This window comes from Fukomys damarensis, unplaced genomic scaffold (assembly GCF_012274545.1).
Source record: "Fukomys damarensis isolate Sample0158 unplaced genomic scaffold, DMR_v1.0_HiC HiC_scaffold_12, whole genome shotgun sequence".
Classification (NCBI taxonomy): domain Eukaryota; kingdom Metazoa; phylum Chordata; class Mammalia; order Rodentia; family Bathyergidae; genus Fukomys; species Fukomys damarensis.
Window position 1 is genome coordinate 8,121,536 of NW_022900924.1, and position 20,915 is coordinate 8,142,450.

Below are 20,915 nucleotides of genomic sequence, written 5' to 3' on the forward strand. Positions count from 1 at the left end.
CTCCTTTACCCGCCACCCCCTTTAGGTCTGCCCCTTGGGTAAACACTCTGCCCAGAAACAGCAGAGACCTCCATTAACCCCCCAGACAATTAGCAGCCTATTAAGAAAGTCTATGCAAATGTGCGCTAATTGACCCACACCACAGCAGCCCCGGGAGGAGAGGGATGACTGCAGATGGCTTAATGATAGGGACCCAGGGCCTTTCTTCACAAGCGCTCCGAGAAAGGCAGGCATCTGGGCCCAGACAAGGGCCGCCAGCTGCCTGCGCTGAGGAGGACAGCAGACTGGGGAACCTGCAGCCTGGGTCCCTTTCATCTACTGGCTGAACAGAGGGACTTGTCTGTTCACCCCTGTGCCCCTCCAGCACCCCTGTCCTTTCCTGCAGCTCAGCCCTTCCCCTAGCCCAGAGCTGGTAATCTGCATCTCGATCCCTTACATCCAAGGGCTCTGCCTTTGCAAGGATCTGATCCTCTCTCTCTCTCTTTCTCTCTCTCTCTCTCTCTCTCTCCTTTTTAAAAAATAGACTATTTAAAAATTTAATTGACACAAAATTGCACATAGTGAAGGAGTGTGGTCTGATATTTTAATATGTGCACACAACGTATAATGGTCAGATCAGGGTAACTGGTATATTTGTCACTAAAACATCACTTCTTTGTGTTGGGAACATTCAAAAGCCTCTCTACTAGCTATTTTGAAATACACAATTAATTATTGTAAGTTGTAGTTATCCTACTTTTAGTGTTCAATAGACTGTATTTTTAGAGCACTTTGAGGTTTGCAGCAATGGATCATTAAGGTGCCAGGACTCCTCGATTCTCCGTGTGCCTCCTGCCTACACACACACACACACACACACACACACACACACACACACACACACACAATCTCCCCCATCATCAGTGCCCCTCCACAGTTGTACACTTGTCACTGTATAGGAGCCCATGCTGGTACTTCATGTCACCAAGTCCACAGCTCACCTTAGGGCTCACACTAGGTGTTGCACATTCTCCGGGTTTAGATGAACGCGTGACTTATATTATCATGTCACACAGGCCACTTTTATTGTCCCCAATGTCCTCTGTGCCCTACCCACTCCCTCCTCTAAGCCCGTGGCAACTGCTGATCATTTTTCTGTCTGTTGTTTTTCCTTTTCCAGAAGGTCATGAAGTTGGAATTATACGGAGCACAGCCTGTTTAGAGCTTGGTCATGTGCCCCTAAGCTTCCTCTGTATCTCACCGTGGCGCGATAGCTCATTGCTTTTTAGCACTATAGAATATTCCACTGTCTGGATGTACATGAGCCTTTGATTCTAGTGGGTGAATACCAAGGAGCACGGCTGCTAGACGAAATGCTAAGAGGATGATTGGTTCTGTACTCTTACTGCTTTCTGGAGACTAACTGTAGCTGAGACTTTCCGAACCCTTGAAGTGTGGCCAGTCCTGGGGCAAGAACAGTACCACGTCTTCCTGTTCAGTGCAGCCTACACCCGTGGAAGGCTGGTCTCTGGCTCTCCAAGGTTGAGAACCCACCACTCTGTGAGATCCAGACTCAGCATCTCTCCTCTGCTCGTCTGCTGGCCTGTCTTTGTCACTGTGGCCTAACGTTTGCTCTTTCTTTGGGCACCTGGCGATGTCTTCTGGGGTAACAGGTCTTTATCCAAATGGCCAGCAGAGACAGGAATGTCTCAAGCCCCAACCCCAGGGCCCTAGGGACCAGTCTGAGATCTGAGCCCATCCTTGCTCTACCAGCAATGCCAGGGTTATATAGCATGGTGTGGTCGCTATGGCTTCCCCTACTGAGCAGGGATGAGGGTCCCACAAGAGGTGTATCCTCTCTGCCTGCCTTGGGTGCTCACCAGTATTGCACTAACCCACGGAGTCTCCATCTTCTTCTAACACGGACAGTGGGCAAGTGGTTTTGCCATAAGAAAAGGTGAACGTTTTTTCTCTGGTTGTGCAAACTTGGAACAGAAAGCAACCGTCTATTGACAAAGATCGTGTCAAGCTTAGCATATGTTTAGGAGTAAAGGCTCTGGAATAAGACTGCCTGGGTATGAACTCTGTAACCCTGACCTCCTAGATGTGACCCTGACTTGCTAGATGCCACCTCGCACAGATGACTTCATCTTCCTGAACTTGAGTTTCCTCATCTGAAAAATTAGGCCAACAAATGGGATCTTTCTCCTACAATTATTACAAGAATTAAATTAACTATTCTCTAAAGCTCTTCGCAGTAGGTGCTCAGTAAATATTAGCTCACAGTTATTAGGGAGCCATGTATTTTAAACACAGTACAGCCCTTCTGCCTTCCCAGCTCAGCAAAGTGGACGGCCCCTATTTTGCTGGCAGGGAAACTGAGTCGTAGAGAGGCCACTTGCTGAAGATCACGCAACTGCATGGAGCCAAGGCAGGTGCAGAGGCGGGCATGCCTGACCCCTGGCGTGACCCTCCCACATCACTTCCCTTCCTGAGCTCTGTGGCTCAATTGCACTCCTTGCAACAAGGGACAGAAGCCATAAAGTTTGCTGCGGAGCAAAAGGACTGGAGTCCTTACCGGGGGAAACAACATTTTAATATTTATTTATAATGGGCACCATATGCTCCTTCTGATTTTTTATTTAATTACATCATGGCAGATGGCTGGGTGTTAAAGGCCATTAAGCTAATGGTGCTCTGCCTTCCCATTTATTTTCTTGAGATTTGGGGAAGATGAATAGAAATGGAAGCGGACGGCAGGCTGGGAGCACAGGGTGTCAGCAGCTGCGCCCCTTCCCGGGAGCAGAGGGAAGTGAGGGCGGCTGAGCGAATGCTCAGGACCCGGGGACGCTCGCCCGTGCCTCAGTGAGCAGAGTGGGTGATGCTGCAGTCCCAGGCGTTCAGCCCAGGAGGTCGGTCTCTGGGGACAGAGGTGGCCTGTGGGCTTGCCCAGGACCGCAGAGACCGAGGAAGCCCCGCCTGCCCATCGTGGTGTGGGGTCTAAACCGCAGCACACCAAAGAGTGGAAGGGAATGTCTGAAAGCCCCCCACCTCTGTGGGGTGTAAAGGCCCTCTTCAGAGCGAGCCGGTGAGCACCGTTGGGGTTCCTTAACGACCATGAGTAAAGGCCGCAAGTTTGCCGTCTGTGTTGGCGCCTCTCCCCGCTTCCACACCCCTGTACTGAGGGTTCAATCACAGCCTTCTCGCTGGCCACATCCCCAGCCCCTTTTCGTTTTTATTTTGAGACCGGGCCTTGCTGAGTCACTCAGTTGCCTAGGCTGGGCGCTCACTTGTGATCGTCCTGCCTCAGGCCTGCAGAGTGTTGGGATCTCAGGTGTGCACCGCCGTACTTGGCCAGAATGGTGTTTTTTTTCCTCAAGCTATTTCCCTGCATTCTCACTTGCCAGATAGCTGGCCCCAAAAGCAAGAGGAATGAGAAAGGACTTTCACAGAAGGAAGTAGGGGTCCACCTCCCTGGGGAAAATGTGTTTGAGGAGTGGTCCTCCGTGTCTGCACACACAGGAAGGATGGAATTCAACTGAGAGATGCGGTCCATCGGCCCCGCTGATCTGCTCAGCATCTGACACTGCACCCCGTCCTTGGGACTCAGGTCATTTTGCATATCAGTTCACACCCCTCCTCTTGCTAGCTTGTTTGTGATCTCTCAGAGCTTTAGCACCCTCATCTGTAAAGTGGGCGTTGCTGTATCTGTGCTTCATGGTTGAGAAAGTCTGCATTGTCTTTCTAGAATCTCCTTGTAGGATGTTGACCCTAGCATGACTTCCGCGTAAAGAAAAAATTGGAAATATTTTACCTACATAGCAGTAAGAGAAAGATCCTGTAAACCTTTGTCTACTCCAGGTGCCACTGGGAGGTGGGGGATGAGGAGCACACCGACTCCTGCCATTCCCAGAGCAGGGAAACCAGGCAGGGAGGAAAAGTGTAATCCAGAGTGCGTCACCGAGTCAGCTGACCCTGAGGCTGATGGGGGCTAAATCCGGCTGGGGAAACTCAGAGTTACGCCAGCCGAGGGGAGAGGGAGCCGGGGTGTTTATGCACTGGCTCCTTCAGTTACCAGCCGGGGGTTCGTCCAAAGGTTAAGTCCCTAGCGGCACTGGCACACGGATATGGAGAGCATCCAAGGTGTTGGAGAAAGCCCATGGGCCAGGGGACACAGACAGGGGCATCAGGAAATCCAGTCTGTGGGTGGGGTGGGCACAGCCCTTGTCCTAGGTTGGCAAAAAGGAAAGGCGACACCACCAAGCGCTGACGTGGCTGTGGAGCAACAGCAGTGCCCAGACTCTGCCTCGGGAGCTGTGTCGGCAGCCACTGTGGAAAACAAGTGAGTTCTTGCACACGCGTTTCAGGAGAGGTGCAGGAATGTTTGTGGCAAGTGGTGAGGGGAATCGGGTCCACCGAGCCCCGTGAGCTGACAGTTAGTGACGGAGAAGCTCCACAAAGGAACGACGGGTCCTTAAGCCAGCAGTGGAGGGCGTGCTGGGCAGACACAACCACGTGTACTCTCAATAAATTACTGTAACAAAGGAAACACACTGAACATGTATTAAGACGTTGTATATATCGACTCATTTCTCATGTGATAAATGATATTGTTTCCTCATTCCAGAAGGGGAAACAGAGGTACAGTAGTCACCTCAGTGACTGCTAACTGAGTGACTACTAACTAACTGAGGTTAGTAGTCACCTCAAAGGATCATGAGGAGGACTAAACAGCACAATGGTAGGAAGGTACTTAACATGGTGCCTGGCACATTGTAAGGGCTCAACAAACGGTTGATATTCTGATATTTTGTGTTATTTAGGCTGACTCAAACTTCACCTCTAGCACAGACTTCCCCTGTTTCCTGGGGACTCCCCAGTGCCTTGGGGAGGCCTCTTACCCAGCCCTGTGAGGACAGCCAACCTTTGCAAATCAGATTTCTTGAGAGCTATTCCTTGGCCAAGCTTGGGTAGTCAGAGGGCCAGCCGATCCCTGGGCTTGCCCAATTTTTCCAGCCTGCTTCTGTCCCCCACAGCAAGCCGAGGGGCCTCCATCGCACCTGCCTCTCCCTCGCATGAATCTGGAAGGGGGAGCCCTTTTCTCTCCTTGGGGAGAAAGTGCAGGGTAGGTGATGCATCTTGTTTCCCCATCCTATGGGACAGTTCTACCCTGCCCGTGTTTTTCTTGGCAGCTCAACCCCAGAGGTTCATTTCGGTGCTAAAAATAGTCTTGAGCGTCCTGCCGGAAACGTGAACCACAGTAATGAAGCCTGCCATCCCACAAAGGAGCCCTCAGCTCGGTCCCCACAGATGCTCTGCTAACCCTGTGGGGGGGCTGGGTCGGGGACATCCCCGCATTCAGCAGATGAGGACCCTGAGGCGCAGAGAGCCTCGTGCGGACGAGGACAGGTGATGCTCTTGGTGGGTGGTGACGCCGGCCCTGTAGCTTGTCCAGTCCCTGCCCAGGACCTTTTTATGCTTGGCTCACTTTGCAGAGAGCTTGTGGCAGCCCAGAGAGCCAGCGGCACCCATGTGATGGGGAAGAGGGTACTGAGATGCTCACGATCCCCACCTGGTCAGCGCGAATGGAGGCGGAGAAGGAAGGGTTTGCTGAGGGCCGCTGTCTGTGGAGCGGGGAGCCCCACCAGGCCTGCCTCGCACACTGTGTGGAGGGAGGGGCCCGTGAGAACATGTCTGTAAATCCTGTGCACACAGGGTCTGCCTCGGAGTAGGTGCTCAACACATGGCAGAGAGGGGCAGAGACTTGAGGCGGAGATGGAGAGACAGAAGACGGAATGGTTGACGGATATGGGAGGCAGAGAGACAGTGGGGGCAAGGGGCTGTAGCTCAGCAGGGACCCAGAATCACTCAGCTGTGAATAACACCAGTTACGGCCTCCACAGAATCCTGAATTGGTAGCCCCCAAGGCCATCGCCTGAGGGAGTTGGCACTGGGCAGGAAACTATGGTTGTGGATGTAAGCGCCCCCTAGGGGGCGGTCCCTCTCTTCTCACTCATCTTTACCAGGGCTCGGGAGAAAGTGGTGACCCTGCAGACATCATGGCCCCCAGGGGACTCAGATTCCAGGTGCTCGTCCTCCTAGGATGTTGTGGGTGGCTTGGGTTGGCACCTTCCCTACTCGGAAGGGAATGGAGCTCCGAGCGTGGGTGCGAATATAGCCTCCCCTGCCTGACGCTCGTACCGTGGGTTCCTTTCTCATCCCACACCACCAAAACCCCAGCCTCTTTCTGTTCCCTGCCAGCTGCTAATGAGCTCAGTATCCTCTTAAAGCCCATCTGGCACCCACTTAGACAAAAGACGTGTTGAAATATGAAAGAATAGGAAAGGAGCCACAAAGGATGAGAACCAGAAATGTTCCCCGAGAGGCAAGGTGCCACAGGGAACCTGCAGCACAGGCTTGTGTCTCCATGGCAGCCCTTGGGCCGGTGCGGCAGGGCTTTTTAACACGTTCTTACCGGCTTGAACCACCAGTGGCACATGCACACGTGTCCAGGGGCAGTCATGTGTGTGCCACGGTGGTCCAGAGCTGCCTAGCAGTGAGACATACAAATTATGGCCTCATCATGAGCATGTTAAGGCTGCTCACATTCATGGTGAGAGGGGAGGTGGGCAAGAGCTTCCCTTGAGCATTTCCTCTGTGCCATCATCCTGGCTACAGCGATGTCACCATCAGGGAGGGTGGGGATTCTCAGCCCACATCACAGGTGAGGAACCTACGTGAAGGTTTCTGCCCCAGTCACCCACGTGTTGGGTGGAAGAGGCAGCATTTGAACCCAGAATCAGTGTGTGTCTACAGCCCATGCTTCAGCCTAAATGTCTGTAGAAGTGAGGGTGCCCTAAGAGGGCGATTGGCCTTTTGTCATTCTAGCATATGTGTGATGTACAGGACACATCACGGGGCACTGCCCACGGCCAGGGAGGTTTCAAGCTGAAAAGAGGCTGGTCTTCTTCACATGTTGGTGTGGCCACGAACATCAGTGGATTCCACACGTGCTGTTGGAACGCACTTCAGACTCCTGGACTCAGTGTTCAAGGTCCCTCATGCTCTGGCTCCTGCCCTCTGTGCGCTGTCCCTCCTCTCCGGACTGTCCTTCTGCTGCTCCCCCATCCACAGAGCTTGTGCTCCTCTTGTAAGACTCCCTGCGTCTCTTGCAGGACCTCTCCAGTCAAAGATACTTCCTGGGGAAGCTGTCTTTGATCCCACAGGCAGGGGTAGACCCTCGCCCCCTGAGCTCCCACCTTCCAAGGCTTCGCACCCCGGAGTCCACAAACCTTCTGAAACTGTAAGCCAAAGTCTGAAAGGTGAAGTGCGAAGGCTGTTTTCTGGGTATATGTCTGTGGTTGTCACACTCTCAAGAGACACAAGCATGGGGGCGTGGTCGGCAGTATGGCTTTGAAGCCAGGTGGTCCTAGATTCACAGCCTCGCTGCCATTTACCAGCTGTGTGATTCTGAATAAGTTACTTAATCTTTCTGATGCTCCTTCCACAATTCTGTAAAACAGACACGTCTCCCTTGCAGAAGTATTAAGAGGAGTATATCGGAGCATGTGTGTGTTTAGAAAGAACAGTCTGGTTTATGTTAAATCTCAGTGAACATTACTAATGGGGGTCTGTATTATGTGTACACACACACACACACACACACACACACACACACACACATCTCTGCTATGGGATTTGTCATTACCTAGGTAGTACAGTTAATGTTTAAACTGCTCTTTCCCTTGGTTGACTCTCCATTCTCTGAAAGTGGAAATTCTTAATTCGTTATTCCTGCATTCCTAGCAATGCACAGTAGACAGTCGTTGTGTTTTTAGTTGAATGGAAGAATGGGTGGATACCTCGATTAGTAGGGAGTTGAATGGATGGATTGCATAATTCAGAGCAATGGTGGACATCGATGGATGGATAACTTACTGAGTAGATGACTAAGTGATCTGATGGACAAACAACAGACACATGGATGGATGGATGGATGGATGGATGACAGACAAGTGGGTGGATAGGTACATAGATGGATGGTTTGATTCCAGAGGAGCATGGCTTTTCATCTGTTTTGTTCACTATTCCAAATCTATTCAAAATGTTTGAGTTGAGTGGTGCTGAACAAATAGTTCCCAAATAAATAGGATGTGAGACTCTAAATCACAATTGAAATCCAGGGTGTTATATGAGTTAGGAAGAGCTGTCACCGTTTACAACGTCCATTGTCAACATTTCAATCCCATTGCAGGGGCTAAAATTGTCGTGGTGCCCCCTGCTGGTAGCAGGATGAAACAGCATGCCCAATGGAGTTTCTCTATTTTCTAGTTTACATTCTGTTTTTCTCCTGATCCTGAGCATTTATTCACAAAGCAGTGGTTATTAACCCTCTGTGCTTATCACCATCATCTGAGAGCACTTTGCGATGCCTGTAGGTTTTTGCTTCAACCAGAGATACTGGTTAGAGAGGGCAGGGATCTCATGCTTACCAAGGGCTCAGGGGCTTCTGAATCAGAGGTTCTTTAGACTATCCTCCCAGAGACCCTGACAGGGGGAGAGCCACTTTGGGAGAGTGGGGCGCGGTTGAGATGGTTAACTGCTTCACGTCTGTGGATTCCCAAGTGATGTTCAGACGACATGGAAGAAAGGCAGAGTCGAGAAGGCAGTGGTTAGAACCTGTGCTTTGGGATTTGGGCCATTCTGGCTTCAGATTCCAGCTTTGCCACGGACCGGTTCTGTAACATCATTGTTCTCATCTGTAAAGTGTGGAAGTAGGTACCTCCCGTAGGAAAGAGGAGAACAGTAAGCCAGACGTCCACGGAGGGGGCGTTAAACAAAGCTGGGCACACTGTAAAGGCTCAGTAAGTAAGCTGACTGAACGACTGCATCGCTAAATAATCCTGCGTCCTTTCCCTTCTCTTTTCTCCCTTGCATGGAAGAGAAAGCCCACGGACTTGATATCTGCCGGTAGAATGTGAGCCCGGTGAGGAAACGGATATCGTTTCTGGCTCCATGACTTCATCTCCAGTACCTAGGCCCGTTACCGGGACAGTACCTGGCACATACTAGCTCTCATGAATTTTTTCTTCGTGGGAGGGGGAAGTGAATTTGGGCAGATTGAGAATCAACTAAGCCTGAAGGTAATTCAGCATGGACCTAGGAAGCGCTTTTTAGACTCAGGGATATCAGTGTTTACTTAACGAATAAGTAGGAAAGGCGGAGCCATGTACATCCGGGTCTCCAGGTCTGCAGGTTCGGCGTTTCCGTATTCTCCCAACAATAGACCAGAAACACTCCGAGAATGTTGTCTCTGTACTGAACAGAGGCACTTTTTCTTATCGTTAGAACCATACAGTACAGCAGCTATTTACATAGCATGATTGTGTTTGATCTCATAGACAATCTAGAGGTGATTGAAGGAGCTCGCTTGGACAGCACAGACACTAAAATTGGAGGCGATTTAAAGTAATATGGGCGGATGGCTTAAAGTTCTATGAAGATATCGTACCAATTTGTAGAAGAGACGAGCCTCTGTGGGTGTAGGTACCCTTGAAAGGTCCGGAGCCAATTGCCTCGGGCACCACCACTCCATAAGACTTTTTGTTGGCAGAAATGGAGTTTGTACCAAAACGGGGGCCCGGGAGGATTGAAGCCCCCCCCACCCATTCCTTCTGGTTTCAGGGAAAGGCAGTGCTCTGAAGGCTCAGCTCTGCTGCTGAGTTGCTTTGTGCTGTTGGCAATCTCCTCCCCTTTCCGAGCCTCTAAATCCTCCCTGGGGGATGCTCAGGGCCCCTTTAAAAAGACCTGTGCCTCAGTGAGGGGCTCCTCATGCCTTATCTGTGCTATTTTGCAGGTGGCAGCCCTGCGCCCTGGTGCCTGACCGGATGGAGATCGTTGGCTTCCGTTTCCAGACGGTGGACAAGCGGAGTTTCATCTCCAGCCGTGGGCAAGGCCAGAGACAAAGCCCTTGGTGAACATCCTGCTGCCACAGGCCTGTGGAGCTGAGGAAGGGAAAGGAGTGACTTGTGGCGGCTGCTAACTCCTGAGCCCCTCTCCGATGACTACTTTTGGAGTTTTGGGGACCCCTCTGAAGTAAAGAACAAGATGTAGGAAAATGGAACTGCGTGCTATGTGTCCCCTTTCTTGGCCGCAGGAAACTCACCTTGACTTTGGGAGGCCGCTGAGCTCTGTCCCTGTGTCTCTCGGCCTCAGACAAGCTCTGGACTTGCCCTTGCCCTCTCGCCTCGGTGCTTCCCTGTACAGAAGGAGTGAGTCTGAGGACCCCCAGGGGTACCATCTCTAAGAGAAGTTTGGGGAACCAGGCCTGCCCCCACCCTGCCCACCCTGCCAGCCCAGCCAGTCCGGAATGATCCCGCTATGGCCAAACTCTGGCTCAAATTCCAGCGGTACTTCCGCAGGAAACCCGTGCGCTTCTTTACCTTCCTGGCTCTCTACCTGACGGCTGGGAGCCTCGTCTTCCTGCACTCTGGCTTCGTGGGTCAGCCCGCGGTCTCCCAGAACCAGGCCAACCCCGCCGCAGTAGGCCCGGCTGAGGGCGCTGAGCTGCCCTTCCCGGGCGACTTGCACCTGGGCAGGGCCTTCCGTGACACCGGCGAAGCCTCAAGCATTGCCCGCAGGTACGGACCCTCGCTCAAGGGCAAGGACTCCAGCGAGAGGGCCAAGCTAGGAGACTACGGTGGGGCCTGGAGCCGTGCCCTCAAGGGGAGAGTCGTCCGGGAGAAGGAGGAGGAGCGAGGTAAGAGCTCGAGAATCACCACGAGAGGCTGAAGGGATCAGAGGGAATAACAGCTGCCAGTGTTCAGCAATTTTGTGCGATCAAAATATATGGCGAATATTTAAATGAAAATTTTTCTATTACAATAAAAGACACATTGCCAAGAGCCCCCCCCCAAATATGCCCCCTGGTTTTGAACACGTTTCCCAGCATTGTTGCCACTTTCTGAAGCAATTCTGGATGTCCTCTTTCGTGGGTGTCTTCACAAGGTGTGATTAAAAAAAAAAAAAAAAAAGATTCAGTGAATGTTGCTATGAGTATCACCCAACAGAAAGGCAGGATGGTAGAAATATTATGGTGCGTCCTCACGCACCTCATTCACCAGATCTGGCACTGTGCCACTTCAGACTCTTCCCCACGGTCAGAATGAGCAGGTAAAGTAAACATTTGGAATCTGTCCAGAACATTGAGGCAGCCAGGGCCGCACAGGTCAAGCCACTCACAAAAGAGTACTCTGGAACTACTTTGAGATAAGTGTGTTCCAAGCAAGAGGGAATATTTTGAGGAAAGCTAATGGCAATGTGTCTTCTGCTATAATAGATATTTAAAATTTAATCATGCGCCACTTTTGGAGCCAGCTGTCGGAGCTGCACATGTGTAGCAGGTTTCACTGCAGCCCCCTGCCACTGTGTAGGAAACTGAAGCTCAAAGAAATTAAGTAGCTTGCACAAGGTCACACAGCTCATCAACAGACAAGTTTGATTTTGAGCCCCACATCTGTTAGGATTCAAAGCTGATCTCCCACCTATGAAGCCTTTTTCATTCGGGAAAAAATACACATGAAAATACAAACAGCCAGCATTCGCTGAGCCCTCCAGGCCCAGATAGTGTTGTAAGCGTTTTGTGTGGATTGAATTGTTAACTAACACTATACATTACTGCGACTATTTCCGTTTTTAGTATATGTGCTGCCGACGCAAGCACTACTATTCCCATTTTTAAAGATGAGGAAATGGGGGCACCGAAACTACGTGGCTAGTAAGTGGTAGGGCTTGGGGGTCTGCCAAACTGTCTCTGGGTGCCCCACACCTGTCCCTGGGTGATGGTTCTTGGGGATGTCATTGCCCTGGGCGAATTTCACTGCATTTTCTCAGCCTTTCATGGTCAGAAAGGGGGCTCTGCTTTGATTTTTCACTAAATTCCATACGTTCAAACAAGGCATCTACCATCCTATGCTCAGTGAGCAGATGTAGAAATGGAGACTTGGACAAGTGGAGACACTAGGTCCAGGCCCCGCAGCTGGACAGAGCCAGTGCTGGAGTTGAAATCAGATCCATCTGGCTGGAATGCTTTGCTTTCTATGACCACATCCTTGAATCTGCTGCACCCGTCCATGCTGGGGAGGAAACTGCAACCCCTGCCATTCATGAGATTCACATGGATGAACACTTTGGGGACACAGGAGATGGAGGGTAAACCCCTGATTGAGGCAGAGGGAAATCCTTGCTAGCTTTTGTGTTCTACTCTAATTCAACTCACAGAAAATCCCTTCCTGGCTGAGGCATTAATGAAAGGAGCTTGTCCCCAGGAGCATATTCCCCAGTCCTACCCTATGCTGGTCTCAGGAGCCATCTAGAAGACCCTACACCCATCTTTGGGAGTTTCCTAGATTTCTTCCTCATCAAGACCCCAGCATTCACGGGGAAGTGAAGGAGCAGGAGGAAGAGGCAGAACACATCAGGGGACGTGGATTTCTATCCCAAGCCAAGCACATGCTTCACCTTCTTGTGCCTCAGTTCTGAAGTCCATAAAGTGGGGACAGCTGTTGCTCCCTTCCAGGCAGTCATGAGAATTCATGAGACAACAGTCATGGGCTCCCGGAAGGAGCCCATCCTGTGGGCACAAGTGAAGAGCGAGGTGACACATTGATGGAGAAATCATGACAGCTTCTTTGTGTTTCCTCCACGCACCAAGCTCCATCTCATCCTCGCCACGCTGAGCTCTCTCCGGTCTTCTGAAGGCCTCAAAGTTTCTCAGGCCCGCACCTTAGGATGTACCCTGCGTCTTGCTTAGACTCCTCTCCACCGCCGCCTTTCCAACCTCATCTGGTAACATTCCCTCACCCTACTCTCCCCTCTGTCCTTTGTGTTATCCGTTGAACACACCAAGCCCATTCTTCCATGGGGATCTGTGTACGTGCAGTTCCTTCTACCTGGGGTGCTCTTCTCTCGGGCTTTTGCACAGCTGCCCTTTCCGTTAGGTCTCTAGCCAAACCCTGACTTTTCATAGATCTCCCATATCTTAAATGACCGGGCCATGCCACACTCCCCAGCTCTATTTTTGTCGTGGCGCCTGTCACCACATAGAAGCACCTTGTTTCAGGGTCCGCTTCCCTGTTGATCATCTGCCTTCACTCCGATAAGGTCAGCTCCGGAAGAGCAGGGCTACTGCTCCCGCTGGTCCGCTCTCTCCCGTCAGTACCGGGGACAGCGCCAGGAACCAAGCTGGTTCTCCAAACCTCCCTGCTTCGTGGATGAGTGATTGCGTGAACGAAGGAAGGAAAGACTCGCCTTCGGCTGAGAGTTTCTCCACAATGTTGGCTCTACAACTCCCTCCAATCTCAGCTTCGCTCACTTCCGGAAAATCGCCCCTACCCCCTTCCAGGCACTTGATAAGTGCTTCTCCTCTGTGTTCCCTGTCGTGGTCCTTGCGTGAATCGTAATTGCCTGTGCTTGGCTAGATTCCCAACGGAATATAAAGTTGATACACACAAAATATTAACATCTTCCATTTGCTGCAGGAATTAAATACAGTCAGTCGTCTATATCTGTTCCACACCCTCAAGTTCAGCCAACCATAGATAGAAAACATTTGGGAGAAAAATTGTACTGGACATTGTACAGACTTTTTCTTGCCATTATCCCTAAATGATATAGTTTGACGACTGTTTCCACAGCAGGGATATTTTGTTAGGTCCTATAAGTAATTTAGAAATGATGTAAATATACACTGGGATGCGTGTAGGTTATATGCAAATGCTACACCATTGTATATAAGGGTTGTGAGCATCTGTGGATCTTGAGGGTTCCTGGAACCCAGAGGCTGTTCTGTAGCTCTCACTGCTAGTGACAGTGATTGCCATTTCTTGAGCCCCTACTTCATAGCAGCCACTATTCCCATTGCTTTTCATGAAATAATGTATGTGAGGTGCTTATCACACCTTCTATTTTGTTACAGATCGTTGAAGAGCTGCTGTCGTTAGTAGTAGTAGGAGTCGCAGTAGTCACTGGCTGCTGAGTGGTCATCGTGGACTCTGCTGAGTTATCACTGTTTCTTTGCTTCAGTAGTTAGAGACTCTCGTTATCCCCTTTCACAAGCAGTGAAACTAAAACTCAGAGCTGATTCGCTTACCCCGAATGACACACGTAGATAGTAGAAAAACAGGTTTAAAATAGTATCTGTTTAATGCCAAAATTTATGATCCTTCTTTTATACCATTCTAAACCCCCCCCCCGCCCAGCAGTCACACTTTATGAGATGCAAAGAGAAAAGAAAGAGAACGTGACAAAGTAGCCCTGACTCAGGGCTCTCAGTTGGCGGCCTTTGGAATCAGGGATTGTTATTAAGAAGACCCAAATGCAGTCTGTCCCTGATGAACTTATTCAAGAATTCAGCGAGGAAAGACAACATGTTCTATTAACACTAACAAAAATGAAACGCTTCTCTGACTCAATGCTAGATACATTTGGCTTAGTCCTAAACCTACAAGGGCTCTGCTATGTGTGTTAATGCAAGACTTAAACTGTAGAAAATTCAGAGCCCATCACAGGCCTGGAGTGGGAGGGGAAGGCCTGGGCTGGTGCTGGGCAGGAAGTCTGAATTCCCCAGGTGCAAATAAACCTACGGATGTGCCAGACCCCTCTCCCATCCTTGTGAGAGCCTCCTTGAGCAGCCAAATCAGGTTCAAATCCCAGTCCTGCAACTTACTAGCTGTACAGCCTGGGACAGGTCCATTCCTCTCTGAGAGTCAGTCTTCTTTTACGCATAAAAAGTTCTTAACATCATGTGGGGGAAGCGGGAAGAGAAGGGGAAAGGAAACAAGGGAAAAGAAAAAGTAGGAGAAAAGGAAAAAATGGAAACAAAGTGTAAATAGAGAAGGGTGGAGGGAGTGAAGGGAGGGCAGGGACAAGGGGAAAAAATGAGGACCAAGACCTGTCACGTAAAGGTACAAGATCCCAATGATCAACATAACTGTACTGTGTACCTAAAGAGTTCCAATAAACTCAATGAAAGAAAAAATGCTTACTTAACAGCAGATGGCTGCTGTGCTGCCCACACAGATGAATTGTTGAAGTGGCCAGCACCCTTCAGAGCACTGTGCATTTATATGGCTTCCTGTAATCTCCATAGAAATCGAATGCAGCAAACTGATGGTAACTCTGTCTGACGGGGGGAAACTTAGGCACAGAGAGGTTTAGCAATTTGCCCAGGGCTCTCTGGCTGGGGAACCCAGGCGATCTGAGTCTACACCACACACCTGCCTCCTGCTCAGACTTTGGCGTGCACTCAGCACTGTGCCACCGCCGTCATCTCACGGGAGAGAATGGGGGTGCACAGAAGCAACAGAATTTACCGAACATTGCAAAACTCGTCTGGGGCAGGGCCAGGAACCAGACCCAGTTTGATGTCAAAGCCTGTGCCGTCTCCATTTTCCTGAGATTATGGGGGATGGGGGTGGGCATAACGGGGGGCAGGGGGAGGGTTCGTCTGAAATCCTGAAGGGGGCAGCGGGGCACCCACTCCTCATCTCCTCCAGCTGAAGATGCCACAGCTGCAGGGCATCAGGGGTGCCCGATGCTCTGAGTCAGGGACTGTGCACCCCTGTCCTCTCCGCAGCCCCATAATGGGTAAGACTGATCGAGCCTCATTTCAAAGATGAAGAAACGGAGGCTCAGAGAGGTTAAATCACTTGCCCAGTGTCACACAGCGTCCAACCCATCTCTCTCTGAGTCCAGAGCTCTCTTAGCTACCTGAGCTATAGAGCCTCATTTTAAGGCTGTGCAGTCCCTGCCTCCTATCATTGATTTCGGCACTCATTCATCCCATATTTGTCACCCACTGAGTATGTGCCCAGCTCTGCCCTGGGAAGTGGAGACTCTGAGGGTCATGCTCAGTCCTGGGGACGGGTGGAGATAGGTAGGCAAATTGTGTTTTCAAAATACCTTCTTTTCCTAGTGAGCAAAGTCATATATATGCGCACAGCATAGAAAAAAAGGAGTGACAGAAACAAGATGGTACAAAATCCTGCCATCCATCCACAGGCACGGCCGTGCCACTGGCCTGTTCGTACCTGCCTGCCCTTCTCCTCTGTGTGGAATCTCCAAGGCATATATTTTGTATAGAGTGTTCCCTGCTTTCTCCATTGCAGCTTGCTTTATTTTATTAAAAAGTCTTCTATGGGCCGGGGATTTAGCTCAGCGGTTTGGTGGCCTGCCTTGCAAGCACAAGGACCCGAGTTCAGGCACGGCCGTGCCACTGGCCTGTTCGTACCTGCCTGCCCTTCTCCTCTGTGTGGAATCTCCAAGGCATATATTTTGTATAGAGTGTTCCCTGCTTTCTCCATTGCAGCTTGCTTTATTTTATTAAAAAGTCTTCTATGGGCCGGGGATTTAGCTCAGCGGTTTGGTGGCCTGCCTTGCAAGCACAAGGACCCGAGTTCAATCCCTGGGGCAAAAAAAAAAAAATAGTGGACAGTCCTGGGAGAGTCATTGAGAAGAGAATTCTGGTGGGAGAAACTTCTGGGATGCCCAGGGAAGGCCCCATCCATGGGTCATCCGCAGCTGGCTCTCTGGGAAGCACATCATGAAGCTCAGCCTGCAGGACCTATAGCCTCAACCAGAGTGAGTGGGGTGCCCCCCTGTCCCAGGGACACCTGCATAAGGGCAGAAATGCTACCCCCTGTACAAGGAAACACAGATAGCACTGGTGGTCATCTTCAGGGGCCCCTTCCAGGATGATGGGGAATCCCCACAGTAGAACAATTATTTCTTGAGTTTCTCATCTGTGTCAGGACCTGTGTTTGGCTCAGTACGTAGATTCATCTCACTTAATGGCAATCTTAAAGGGAGCCTTGTATATGTTTTCTATAGTTGCTGTGACAGAGTTCCACAGACTAGAGGCCCTCAAACACGGAGGCTTCTCCTGTCACACTTCTGAAGGCTGGAATTCCAAAATCAAGGCATCGATGGGGCCTTTCACTGTAGACACTATACAGAAATCCGTTCCATACCTGCCTCCTGGTACTTAGTGTCACAGCACACCGTGGCCTTCCTCGGCTTGCAGCTGCCCTGCTTCCGTCTCTGCTCCCTTTTTCACAGAGTAGACTTATACTTCTGTCTCAGCACGTGGCCATCTTCTGACAAAGCCACCGGTAGTGCTGGACTGGGGCCCGTTCTGCTCCAGTTTGACCTTCTGACTTAGCTATTTGTACAGTGACTCAGATGCGTGACAGTGAAATTCTGGAATTCTGGAGGTTCTGACTTCAACATACCTCTTCTTGGGATAGGGGAAGGACAGTTCAATTTGCAACACCCCTAGTCAAAATTTTATTTCCACTCTTCAGGTGGGGAAATTCATATGAATAAACCAGGCATGGTGGCCTGGGCCCTCTGGGAGGCTGAGTCAGGACAAGTACAAAGTCTACCCGGTTTCAAAATAAAAAATAGGATGGGAAGGAGCTCAGTGTGAAGGCCCTGGGTTCAATCGCCAGCACTGAAAAAAAAAGAGAGAGAACAGTTGGAATAATATTTATTTATTTTATTTATTTAGTACTGGGGATCAAACTCGGGTCCCTGTGTTTGCGAGGCAAGCAGCGGAACCACTGAGCTACATCCCCAGCCCTTGAATCATATTTTGAGACGACTACAATGTCATATTTGGGATTTGAACCCAGCTCTGGTGGCTTCCTCCAGTACCAAAGGGATGCCTCTTGCTGGGAATCTCATCACAAACAATAAGTCAGAGACATCCAAACTAGTTTGTGTTGAGCTGCCTTTAACAAATGGCCTCTATCAGAGACAGCAAAATTTCACGAAAAGAGTAATTGAGGCAAAAGGAAAAAGGAGAAAAACCCACACCACCAGGAAGGTGCTTTGGATATTAGTTTCTGGGCTTTAGATAAATAGCTCAGCCCGGGCGACTTTGTTATTTCAGCAGTCTCTGGGTCACTGTGGAGACGAATGATAGACTGTGTGAACTTGGCTATTAATCTGTCCTCGAGTGGCCTGTGGTTCTGTCCCTGCTTTACATAGCTGACCTAGAGGTCCCCTGTCTTCAAGACATTCTGCTACCGCAGCAGGATTTGGAGATCGAGCCCCGGGAAGGGCAGAAGAGGGTGTTAGTGGACTGGCTATAACCACACCGATGAGCTCAGCAGGATGCTAAAACTAGCATCAGGATACTGGTGAGTGGGTCACAGCCTGCATTAAAGGCCAGCAGGGAAGGGGTCATCAGGGCTGTCCTGGGCCAACCAGAACCGCAGAGCTCAGCCCATTTACCAGGCCGTGATTTGTAACATGCCCATGTTCCTCAAAACATCAGCGAAGGACTATGTGTCTTCCTATCCCTCCTGCCAACATATAAGGAAAGGGAGGGCCACTTGTTCATTGAGCGAGTCTCTGGGCACATCTCAGCCTGGTGGAGGGTGAGGACGGACGTAGTGCAGCATTGAGAATCCCAGGCCCTGGGGAAGATAGGCATGGTTAAATCCTGGCTCTTCTCCCAAGGGTCCCTCCAGGGTGAGTCTGTGGAAGGCGGAGACGCTGCTCCCTCGAGCCATGGCTTAGTACCGTACATGGGAAGCAGTGGCTTTGGAATAGACGGTCCTTGGCATGGATTTGGTCTCCGACTCGCTCCTGGGTGGACTCTGTGTTGCTTCACTTGAGTCACATATTGGTCAGTGCCTTCCTGACAGCAAGGGGTATAAAAACCAACTTGAGTCAGTTTAAGCTAAAAAGGAAAATATTTTGCACCCCCCCACGCCCCATCTCTGCTTGTCTCTGCCTTAGCTTGCTGTCCTTCTACACAGAGTGATGCTGCTGCCAGGGATTATGGCTGCTGGTAGCTCTGGCCTTATAGAATCCAACATCATCAGCCAGGAGAGGCAGATGTCTTTCCCCCGCTTTAATCCACGAGAACTCAACGAATGGGTCGTGTGCCCTTCCCTGGAGCAAGTGCAGTGGTGGGTGGGGTGATTGACCCTCCCCGCCGAAGTCAGTGGACCCTGTGGTCAGGGAGGTGAGGTCTGCTGGAAGAAAAACAGGGAGAGGGGTGCTTGGAGGCACAGATGAGTCCCCACTACAGTCCACCTCTTTATGCCACAGAGACCATTCTAGAGTACCTGCACATAAGTACGTTTATTCCCATAACTATATCACAAAAATCATACCTTATGGGATCATTGTTCCACAGGTAGCCTGATGTACCGACGCTTACCCTAAAATGAGACCACCCATCCTGCATCCAGCTCCAGTCCCTGTGTGACTGGGGCAGGGGGATCCCTTCTTTCAGGCCTTGCACTAGCTCTTTGTGATCTTTAAACCTGGTGGGTCTGGAAGGAGCAAAACTCTCCAAGTGTGAAATGATTGGACAACAGACTTTGGCTTAAACTTAAAGTGAGATACTCACAAGACCTCAGAACTTGGGAAAATTGGATTCTAAGGGCTGGCTGGATCCTCAGCCAACCTCCTGGTATTTCCAATGGAGTAGTGGGAAGAGCAGGGGTGAGGGTCCCACAAACCTGGCCATCAATAAGCTCTATGTCTCAGGCAGGCCACTTCGCCTTTCTGGCCCTCTAAGTAAAGAGCACGGAGATGCCTGTGTCCCCCCTTCACATGGAGCCTCACGCAAGTCTCCTGGTTCAAGAAACAAGACTTTTAGAACATGCACCCTGGAGCCAGATTGCTTGGATCCAGTTTTCCCATCACCTGTACGAGCTGTGAACCTTGAGCAGGTGACTTAATCTCCTCTCTGGGTCTCAGTCTCTCCTGGACAGGAGGGGAATGATATTCTCATAAGGCCATTATGATGATTTAAGGAGCCACTGGGTATAAAATATTGAGTAAAGCGTATAGCCAGATAAGAAGAAGGATTTAAAGAATAAGTGGGAAAGGACTTCACACAAACTGTAAGGTGCTATCTTGTGTATTTTCCTAGACATGCTTTAAGAAAACTAAGTATATGGTGTGAGATTGGGTTTTTAAAAAATAATTTTATGGTTCTGCCTCCTGCCTCACAAGCGCAAGGACCTGAGTTTGATCCCTGGCACCAAAAAACAAAACAAAACAAAACAAAAAACAAAAAACAAAAAACAAAGACAAAACCCTGAAACCTATTGGCTTGGATTCCTGGGCACCCACTTGTCACCAGGAGAGCCCTGATGGTTGGGTGGAGCCTTGTCCATGGGAGGGTGGGCTGCAGTCTCTGGAGACTGACCAGGAGTAGGAGGGACCCTCCTGTGGACAGGGCTTAGCCTCTGCCAGTGCCCACTACCTCCAGTCTCCTATTTCTGTCCAGAGGAAGAAATTGGTACCAAAAGCATAACAAGGTCACTGGCCAACAGCCAGAGGACACGGAGGCCTCCTCCTGTAACCCTGTTATCATTGGCCCCGTCCACAACTGACTTTTCTCCTTTCTCCAAAGCCAAGTACATCGGCTGCTACCTGGATGACACCCAGAGTCGGGCCCTGAGAGGTGTGTCCTTTTTTGACTACAAAAAGATGACCATCTTCCGTTGCCAGGACAACTGTGCTGAAAGGTAGGGCCCTGGTTCCCACTGACTGGTCCGTCCTACCCCTTCCTCAGGATCCTGCCACATTGTTCCTCGTCTTGCCGTGGGAGGCTGTCAAGAGAGTGAGCCCTGACCACGAGGAGTTGGAGACGCAAGGGCGTGTGTGTGTGTGTGTGTGTGTGTGTGTGTGTGTGTGTGTCTGCGCACGCACTCATGTACCTCGGGATGAGTTTGTGGTATACAGTGTGTAGGCAGCTGGTTATGTTTGTGAGCTAAACACCAATACTTGATGATCTTTCAGCAGTTGTGGTGGTGTGTGCAGGAGTCTTTGTGCATATGTGTGTGAGGGTCCAGGATGGAGCCTGTACGTGCAGGTAGCATGTGCAGCCCTGTGCTGACGATGTGCAAAGT

General features: G+C 50.5%; 1 protein-coding gene across 3 annotated transcripts in view; it reads left to right on the forward strand.

Annotated features, from left to right (window-relative positions):
* Positions 1 to 20,915, forward strand: part of Wscd2 (WSC domain containing 2) — a 116,515-nt gene that overhangs the window by 52,241 nt on the left and 43,359 nt on the right. For all 3 annotated transcript variants that reach the window (XM_033762380.1, XM_010603990.3, XM_010603991.2), the window contains 2 exons: positions 9,836 to 10,738; positions 20,417 to 20,531. In XM_033762380.1, the coding sequence (XP_033618271.1) occupies positions 10,360 to 10,738; positions 20,417 to 20,531 (494 nt within the window). In that variant the 5' untranslated portion in view covers positions 9,836 to 10,359. The remainder of the gene's footprint in view (positions 1 to 9,835; positions 10,739 to 20,416; positions 20,532 to 20,915) is intronic.